This window comes from Vulpes vulpes, chromosome 14, assembly GCF_048418805.1.
Source record: "Vulpes vulpes isolate BD-2025 chromosome 14, VulVul3, whole genome shotgun sequence".
In the NCBI taxonomy this organism is placed as follows: Eukaryota; Metazoa; Chordata; class Mammalia; order Carnivora; family Canidae; genus Vulpes; species Vulpes vulpes.
Window position 1 is genome coordinate 112,738,490 of NC_132793.1, and position 10,160 is coordinate 112,748,649.

The window sequence follows — 10,160 nt, forward strand, 5'->3', positions numbered from 1 at the left end:
TTTTTTTTAAATTTTTATTTATTTATGATAGTCACAGAGAGAGAGAGAGAGAGAGAGAGAGAGAGGCAGAGACACAGGCAGAGGGAGAAGCAGGCTCCATGCACCGGGAGCCCGACATGGGATTTGATCTCGGGTCTCCAGGATCACGCCCTGGGCCAAAGGCAGGTGCTAAACCTCTGCGCCACCCAGGGATCCCTCTTTGTTGTATTTGTTGATGTTGGTGTTCTTACCCTTTAACAGGATAGGCTCCTGTTGGCTCTGAACCATTCAGCATGACATAGATGACCCCAGAACTATCCCTTGAATACTGTAAGAAGAAACAAGTATTATGAATAAATTAATGCATCATTTTTTAGCCATGAAGTGAGCAATTATTTTAAATTGACAATCCTCAATATTAGGAAAGATATACTAAATTTGATATTTCATACAGCTGATAGGGATGCAACTGGCATATGTTGGAAAGCAAATTGCTTTGAAATGTCAAAAAGTCATAGACTCTGTGATTACATGGCTGGGAATCCCCTCATGTGGGAAAACCACATGAAATGATCAGTTCCCAGACGCCCAGACACCTGGGTGTCTCAGTGGTTGAGCGTCTGCCTTTGACTCAGGTCATGATCCCAGGGTCCTGGGATCAAGTCCCACACTGGACTTAAAATCTTAAAAAAAAAAAAAAAAAGAGAAAAAAGAAATGATCAGTTCCCAGCACTATATCAGCTGGAATTGACTAAAGTATGCTGCTGTCACAAACAACCTCAAAATCACAATGGCTTTAAACAACAAAGATTTATGTCATGCTCACCCTACTTCTTTATCACAAGTCTACTGGGGTTTTGCTCCACATGTCCTTGCTCTAGGACTTCAGCTGATGAAGAGTCCATATCTACAAAGTCACTGATTGTCAAGGAAGGAAGAAGGGGACAGTGGCAAATCACAGACCAAGTTTTAAGCATTTCCACCTGGAAATCACACACACTCCCTTTCACATCTCATTGGTCAGTGCAAGTCACAAACAAGTAAGTTCAACAGGCAGGGGAATACAAACCATGTATAAGCTGAGCCAGACATATTTTGTAAACAGTTCTAAGGATCATCACAAGTATTGTGCACAAAGGTGTGTACTGCACCATTGTTTGTAAGCAATCTAAAATAGTCAACAACAAAGGAATGACAAATAACCCATAGTACTTAAATGTCTGAAATATCAGCTAGCCGTTACTAAAAGTCTGCAAAAGACTTGCAAAAGCATATGAAGTACTTACATGTAAAGTAAAAAGCAATATTAGGAAGACAGAGCGTGAGCTCTCCTATGCCAAAAATAAATGGGCAAAAGTGAGTCAACTCCCCTCAAAATTCTCAAGGAAGAGATAGGTACAGAGAAGTTCCCAAATCTCCACTTCAAAATACTACCAGAACATACAATTTCCCTAATAAAATGTTTATACTGGAGAGAGGTGGGGGGCTGGGAAGGCAGGTAACACCAAGATAGCCATGACTGGACTTAACTATCTAGCAAAGTGATGCCCAATACCAGCAGCAGCGGAGCAACAATACACCTCATGTCACACACCTCAACAGTACACATTCATAACTCTGCGTGCTTCCAAATAGTGAGTGCTAGTGGTCATGGTCAAATCCACAAATGCCAAGGTCTGAAAACCATAATGCTGACAGGGTTGCCTTTAGGCAATAAGTATATACATAATTAATTCTCTTATCTGTATTTTCTATTATCTGCCCTTTTTCTATCCTGAGCAGCTAGTACATTGATAAGAAAAAAATGCATACAGATACCATAAGGCTATATGATGTAGTGGTTGAAAATTTGCTCTCTGGCTTCTCCACTTATTAGCTCTGGAATAAGTCTGCTTGATAAACTGAATAGAGGGACAACTGGGTGGCTCAGCAGTTGAGCATCTGCCTTTAGCTCAGGGCATGATCCTAGTTCTGGGGATGGAGTCCCACATTGAGCTCCCTGCGAGGAGCCTGCTTCTCCCTCCATGTCTCTCTCTGTGTCTCACATGAATAAATAAACAAAATAAAAAAAAATAAGCTGAATAGAAAGATAATAAACAAACAAACAAACAAATAAATAAAATAAGTCAGCTTAAGTTTCTTGATGTCTTTATGCCTCATTTTTCCTATCTATAAAATAGGGGTCATAAGGGTCCCTAACCTCATAGGATTGTTGTAAAGATTAAAACATTTAAAATAATAATTATTGGAACACCTGGGTGGCCCAAGCATCTGACTCTTGGTTTCAGCTCAGGTCATGATCTCAGGGTTGTGAGATGGAACCCTGTGCCAGGCTCTGAGCTCAATACAGAGTCTGCTTGATATTCTCTCCATCTGTGTCCCCCTACTCATGTGTATGCTCTCTAAAATAAGTAAATTTTAAAAATCTTTAAAAAAATACAATAAAAATAAGAATTATTAACATGTATTGAATACTTCTCTGCTACAGTTCAGACCCTCTCCTCATCACTAAACTACTTGCACTCCTTGTACATAGACAATCCAGCACATTCTAAGGGCTCATAAGATGTGAGCATGATTCTTAGATTCCCATTCTAAAGTTGGAGAAAGTCTAGAATGGTGCTTTGGAGCTCACACTTTGTTTTTCTTTTTAAATATTTTATTTATTTATTAATGAGTGACACGCAGAGAGAGGCAGAGACACAGGCAGAGGGAGAAGCAGGCTCCATGCAGGGAGCCCGATGTGGAACTTGACCCCAGGACCCTGGGATCATGACCTCAGCCAAAGGCAGATGCTCAATCACTGAGCCATCCAGGCATCCCTGGAGCACACACTTTGAAGTCAGGCAGATCAGCTGAGAAGATATATGGTTATTTTATGAGAATATTGACATTGCCCCCGAATTGCTATTATGATCCCACAATCAGCTGATGATGCCCCTGTAGCCTCCATGAGGAACTCTGGCAGTCCAGAGCTCACTGAGAAGTGTGCGCTGGAAATGGAGTCTAGGGGTAGTGAGCCAAACAGGGTGCTCTCACTGGAGCAGAAGAGCACAGGAATGAACAGTGTGCCTTTTGCCTGGAGCCTGCCCTCTGCCCTGTTCCAAACCACAGCGTGGAGGAGGATTTCACCAAAGTCACCTCACTCTGATGAACAATGGACTCAGTGGACCCCCAGAGATCCAGAATAGGACAAAAAGGGACATGGACAGCCCTGAAAGGGAGCTGCTAGTGGTGGATGGCAGGACCCCGAGATCCACTGGCCTCCTAGTCAACAGAGCTAACATTTAATAGGCTATCATCATCTCTGGTGGCAGGATGCTCTGGGGAATAGACCTTCAGTAATGGGCCATTTCTGTGTCTCCAGGTTATCCTCCACTCACCTGTTACCTATCACCTCCTATCACCTCCTCTCATGAATAGCAGTCCTGAGGACATTTCTGACCCCCACATCTGGATCTCAGGTATCCCAGGGCCTCACATAAAACAGGGGCCACCCCATTTACATAGCAGTCAAACTCACATTGATTGAAAATACTAAGAGCAGCCACAACATGATAGTACCAGTAGTCACCATGCCCTCATCTATACCAACACTCACTGTGTTGGCTCTGCTGGGTGTTGCACTAAGTATTCAAGCTCCTTAAGCCCTCCCACCTTTATGGAGCAGATGGAGTGAATCAAAATGTGGTGAACGTGGACGGAAAGAGAGGCTTGGAGAAGTGAAATCATGACCTGATGGCCCAGTCTCTGAACCCCTCTGTCCCATGTTCAAGGGTCCCAGGTTTATTTGCTCAGTCCCCCAGCCATCCTTCCCAAGCTAACCTGCATAGATGCCCTTTTCCAGAAAGAATCCACAGGGTTGTTTTCACAATCTTCTGATGTAGGGCAGGACTGGTAATCGAGTCCTAAGGGAAAAATAGATAAACATGTTTCATATCAAACATTATATCAGAGGGGCACCTGGGTGGCTCAGTTGGTTAAGCATCTGCCTTGAGCTCAGGTCATGATCTCAGGGTCCTGGGACTGAGCTCTGTGTTGGGCTCCCTGCTCAGCTGGGAGTCTGCTTCTGCCCCTCCCTCTGCTCATGCTCTCTCTCATGCTCACTCACTCAAATAAATAAATAAATAAATAAATAAATAAATAAATAAAATCTTTAAAAAGATTTTATCACAGAATAATTAATTTAAAATATTTGCTGGCATTATAAAATCTATTAGGCCTGTGTTTACAAGTTTGACATTCACAGTTCTGCTGACCCAATCCACAAAGAACCCAATCTGTGATAGGAAGACAGGTGTCATTTTGCTCAGCACAGATGTGAGGAAGGCAGAGACCCAAGCAGCTGGCTAATGAGTGAGACTGCTGACTACCAAGCATCAGCATCTTAGCTTGGCTATTTCTTTACTGATGATCTAGTGAAGTGATTTAAAAACAAACAAACAAAAAAAATTTTTTTTGCTCTGTTGGATGAAGCACCTTCTCCAGTTAGCCCTGGTTTTGGAAGTAAATCCAACAAAAGTACACCAAGAAAGTGATAGTCCTTAGCCAGAAAACAGAAATTTTATAACATTTAAACTTCAGTGTCCCCTTCTGGTAAATGAGAGTCCTGAGGCCGGCTTGGGCAGGGATGGGAGCATGTGCTCTGGAGCCAATCTACTGCTGCTTCCTAGCTGTTCATTCCTCAGTAAGTTTCCTAACCTTGCTGTGCCTCAGGTTCCTTATTTATCACAACAGAGATTAGGAGAGGATCTATCTCTTGGGGCTGTGGCAGCGATTAAATTAGCTAATATATGTCAGGTGCTGAGAGAGTACCCAGCAAAAGATAAGTGCTTTCTCTCTGTTATTGTTATTATTAATCATTATTACTGCCTACCTCAGAGGATTTGGAGGAAATCAAATGAGACAAATGCATAGGAAAGCATTTAGCAGAAATGCTTAACCAGAAGCTTGGACTTTGCTTCTGATTTGTCTGGAGTCTTACCAGAGGCATTTTCCTGTCGACACCAGCTCAGAAAGTCACCCATCCTGCCGTAGAGAACACTGCACAGAGGCACAAAGCGACGGGCATTCTCTGCATAACTAGTGACAAGAAGGTGGTTGTTTTCCCAGAACAGGGACTAAGGAAAAACAAACACAAAATTAACATGAAAATGAAATCAAAGTACATCTTTTTTTCAGTCAGGCAGTGCATTTCTTTTCTTTTTTTTTTTTTTCTCAAAGATTTTATTTATTTATTCATGAGAGACACAGAGACGGAGGCAGAGGGAGAAGCAGGCTCCCTATGGGGAGCCTGACACAGGACTCGATCCCAGGACCCTGGGAACACGTCCTGAGCCCTGAGCTAAAGGTAGACCCTCAACCCCTGAATCACCCAGGTGTCCCCAGGCAGTCCATTTCTTATTCGACTCCACCTTGCCTGACAACTGCACTTTCTTTTTCTTTCTCTTTGTTTACCCATTCAGAGTGCCATGATCTCTCCCACCCTTGCGACCACATCACGCACACATTAACAAAGTACTTTCTCAGTAGTAAATATATATATTTATCCCTGACTTTAAAAAAGACCAAAGGACCTGGGTTTGAATCCTGACTCCGTCATACACTACATGTGTGATCTTGAACAAGACATGTCGTAGCCCTGTGCCTGAGTTTCCACATTGGGAAAATGGGGAGCAAAGCCCTTTCTCTTCTTCCACAGCTGTGTTCAGGATGATATGTCACCACAAAAAGCACTTCAGAAATATGCTTTTATATTGTATTTTACAGTTTCTGCTATAAAGCTACAGTGTCTTCCCACAATGGTAATACAAATAACAATATCCCTCTAATGATCTCATCAAACCCTTAGTAGTCCAACTGTTCTATGCCCGAGGGCAGGGGTTATTTTGTTCCCTATTGCAAGCATCCTCAAGCTTTAGCACAAGGCCCAATACATGAAAGGAGCTCAATAACTATTTACTGAGTTCAACAACTTACACCAAAATCTATGAAAGAAGAGGGGCACCCGGGTAGCTCAGTAAGTTAAGTGTGTCTTGGGCTCAGGTCGTTATCCCAGAGTACTGGATCCTTGCTCAGCAGGGAACCTGCTTCTCCCTCTCCCTCTGCCTGCCACTCCTCCTGCTTGTGTTCTCTTTCTGTCAAATAAATAAATAAAATCTTAAAAAATAAATCTACTAAAGAAGGCAACACAATTTAAGGTTCCTGTTTTCACTGGCAGGGAGGCAATAAAGTTCAAAATGCAACATATTCTTAAAAATCTTTATTTTTAACCTATTATATCTCTGAACCTTCCAGTTCCATTTACAAAATTTTTAAAATGCTGTTAAGATTTGTTCATTCATAAACATCAATGTTACCTGATTTTACAATGAAAAATCAGCTTGAGAATTATGTCATCAAAGAAACAGAAAACAAAAGCTATCTATTTTTTTTAACTCAAGGTATTGTTCTATGCAAGCATTTTATGTAGATTTTCTCATTTATTTTCATTTTATTAGAACTCAGAACACAGACATGTGTTTGTTTGTTTGTTTGTTTTTCAAGATTTTTTATTTATCTATTCATGAGAGAGGCAGAGACAGAGGCAGAGGGAGAAGCAGGCTCCCTGTAGGGAGCCTGATATGGGACTGGATCCCAGAACCCTGGGATCACAATCTGAGCTAAAGGAAGACACTCAACCACTGAGCCATCCAGGTGTCCCCAACATGTGGTTTTCTTAAAGAAACGGGTACTATGGGGAGCCTGGGTGGCTCAGTAGTTGAACATCTGCCTTTGGCTCACGTTGTGATCCCAGAGTTCCCGGATCGAGTCCCACATCAGGCTCCCCACAGCAAGCCTGCTTTTCCTTCTGCCTGTGTCTCTGCCTCTCTGTGTCTCTCATGAACAAATAAATAAAATCTTTAAAAAAAAAAAAAGAAAGAAACTGGTACTGAATAGATAGAATCTTAAGGTCCCTTAAAAGGAGGGACTGGCCTTCTGGGAAGATACTGAGGTTAATTCAAGGTCTTCTGAGTCACTCAAAAGTTCGGCCGTTGGGGCCAGTTAGGACACAAGTTATTCCGAATTGGCTAAGGGCAGAGCCCCAGCAAAAGGTGTGGCAAGGTCCTAAAGTAGTGATTCCTGCAGACTTGTTGACTTAGGAGACTTCCTTCTGCCTAGACAGGCAGCAGACCCAGGATTGACCCTCAAGATAAAGATACCTCCCCATCAGAGAGTTCGAGTTTACTGCTTGACTTTTTGGCAATACTGAAACAGGGTCTCCCAGGGTCGTAGACACCTGGCCCATGTACCATCTATCTCTACAGAGGCAGAGATTAATGTTTTACCTTGTCTGTGGGAATGGAATGTCTGGAGAGGTTAATAAAAAGGTCATAGTCTGAGGGAAATACGGAACAGGGATCCTTATCCAGCACCACTTTAAAGGCTTCCCAGATAGCTGTGCAGTTCTTTTCCCTGTGCAGCAGTACGAGTTAAAAAGAAAAGAAAAAAAAAAAAAACACATCATGATGTGTTGTGAAGTATTGCCATTTCTCTCTAAGTACTCCATTCAACAGCTTTATGAGTAATTTTACCATTTATCATCTGTGAACTAGGCACAAAAAAGACAGCAAATTGTCATGGCTGAGGCCTTAACCCCAATTCAGGAGAGGAGAAGAAAACCGAGGTGATGGATTTAGAAACCTGCCAGTGAAAGTGGCTCTCAGAAGGTATTACATATTTCAGAGCTAAGGAATAAAGTCTTGTCCCGGGCTCCCAGAGATGAGCAGAAAAGGCACTTGGCTGGAGGATGACAATTCCAATAAACCACACAGGCTTCCAATTTCAGGTGCCTCTCTATTCAGACTTAAGGTCCATTGCTCCCTGGGACCTAGTGTGGTCAGGCAGGTGGTGGACTGGACCTTGTAAAACCATGAGCACCGAGTGTTGAGAAAAGCTGTTTCGCCTCCTGCTGGTGTTAGGGATGACGTGAGAAGATAAAGGCAACTAAGTAAAGTTGGGGACCACAGTGAGGACAGATAAGCTGTCTCCTTCTCCAGCACCTATTTTGTTTGTCAGTTTCACAATCCTTTGGAACTGCCCCAATCCTGGGAAACGCCCAAAGTTACTCAAGAGAGCAGCAGATGTTCTTGGGAAATTACCGAGTCAAGCAAACCCCTTGAACGCCCTTCTCAAAAGATCACAAAGGTTTTAGGAAGTTCCTGAGACCGGCTTCCTATATGTAGGGAATAACAGCCTCAGATGTTGCTGGCTGGGAGCATAAAGCAAGTCTGAAGTTTGTGTTACGGGAGACAGTGCTTTGAGAACTATCTCCCTGTCTCCTTACTTGCTGGAAGTAATAAAAACCATTGGCTTAAGCCAAAAGATTTGAGTTGATCTATTGGCTGACACATCCCATGCTGTCACCCTTTGTGTTAGGTGACACTAACTTCAAGTCCATCCCAGCTTTCCAAAAACATTTCCCAAGGCATTTGTAACTTTTTATTTCTTGTGTTAGGCAGGGGTAATTTTATTCTTTGCCTTTTTTTTTTTTTTTTTTTTTGTCTGAGTCAGAAAAAAAAAAAAACTGGCACAAGAAAAAGACATGAAAACAGAAAAAGTGGATCCAAAGAAGGAACAAAAATATGAATAGGAAGGACTGTGCTGGCAAGAGACACTCAAACTCATAAAGTCCTCTAGGTTAGAGGATCTGAAATTTGAATTCCCCAAGTCCCTGGATTCACGAATTTCCAGCTGAAGGCCATCTTCCTGGGTCCGACCGTTCTGGCTAAGCACGTGCTGGCTGTCACCCAAACTCACCTCAACCTAACCGCCTCGCCTCTAGACAGACAGCCCACAGCCTCCTTGGCTTACGCACTCCCGCACGCAGGCTCACACCCCACCCCCAGACTCCCCATCTTCCCGTCCTCTGCGCTTGGCTCCCCGGACCTTTGGAACTCCTGTTCACACAGTCCCGCGCACATCTCTCTGGTCAAGACCCTCCACTCCCCGCCCCGCACCACTCACCCTCCTCACCTCTAGACCTCCCCGCTCCCCCCGCCACGCTCACCCCTGCTCCGGGTTCAGCAGGGCGACGTGCTCCGCGCAGCGGCCCAGGATGATGCTCTGCAGGTGCGGGGTGGTGCCCTCCCCGCGCCATCGGGCGCCCCCAGCGCCCGCGATCACCAGCAGCAGCAGCGGTAGCGAAGACGCGAGCCCCAGGGTTGCCATCGCGGGCGACTGTCCCTCCAGCTCCCGGCCTTCTGACTCACTTCTCAGCCCGCCCTAGGGTGACTTCCTTCAGCTGCGAGGCTCTCAGGCACTCCAACACCACCCTGTGGCTTTCTGCCTCTACTAGCTGCTTCAGTTCCAAGACTGACTTGGGGCTTCAATGGGGACAGGACTCTTGCTCTTGGTTATTTATTTATTTATTTATTTATTTACTATTTATTTTTGGTAAGATTTTATTTTTAAGTAATCTCTAGAGATTACTTGGGTGTACCAAGGTGGGGCTCCAACTCAAGCCTGAGATCAACAGTCGCTTGCTTTAAGAAGCGACTGGCCCATGCACCATGAGGTTTTTTTGTTTTCGTTTTAATTGAAGAATAATGAACTACTAGAATAATGAAGAATAATTAACTACTAGAATAATGTCATACTAGTTTCAGATGTACAACATAGTGATTCAACAACTCTACATATTACTCAATGCTTACCACACGTCACCATCTGTCACCATAGGTTATATTATTATATATTCTCTATGCTGTACTTCTCATCCCTGTGACTTATTTTATAATTTTTTATGTATCTTTCCTCTTCACTTACTTTACCCATCCCCCATTCACCTCCACCTGGCAACCACCAGTTTGACAAACAAACAAAAATAGGGCCCTTGGCTAAGATTGGCCAGAGTCCAGAAGGAAGGAGCTCCCACAGAAGCAAAGTTGCAGAACAGGTGAGGAAAGTTTAATCATCAAAAGAAAGATTTTTCTGGCCCCACACTCTGACACCTTTGACAGATGCTCTCTTTTCCTCCAAAGATGAATGGGTTTTGTTCTCAGGAAGTAATAACCACAGAAACTAGTATTTATTGAGCTGCTATTATGTGCCAAGTACTCCACAAGCAGTTTTCAATTACTTTTCATAATAACATCCTCCCAGTTAGGATTATCCCCATTTTACAAATGAGGAAACTCAGG

General features: G+C 43.4%; 1 protein-coding gene across 4 annotated transcripts in view; it reads right to left on the reverse strand.

Annotated features, from left to right (window-relative positions):
* Positions 1 to 9,273, reverse strand: part of BST1 (bone marrow stromal cell antigen 1) — a 44,381-nt gene extending 35,108 nt beyond the window's left edge. For 2 of the 4 annotated variants that reach the window (XM_072737753.1, XM_072737752.1), the window contains exons 1-5: positions 9,029 to 9,271; positions 7,308 to 7,434; positions 4,964 to 5,099; positions 3,805 to 3,887; positions 231 to 307 (exon numbers count right to left, since the gene is read on the reverse strand). In XM_072737753.1, the coding sequence (XP_072593854.1) occupies positions 231 to 307; positions 3,805 to 3,887; positions 4,964 to 5,099; positions 7,308 to 7,434; positions 9,029 to 9,189 (584 nt within the window). In that variant the 5' untranslated portion in view covers positions 9,190 to 9,271. Of the gene's footprint in view, positions 1 to 230; positions 308 to 3,804; positions 3,888 to 4,963; positions 5,100 to 7,307; positions 7,435 to 9,028 lie in introns of all 4 variants that reach the window. The other 2 variants (XM_025998528.2, XM_072737751.1) reach the window with 2 other exon arrangements.
* Between the last annotated feature and the right edge of the window lie 887 nt (positions 9,274 to 10,160).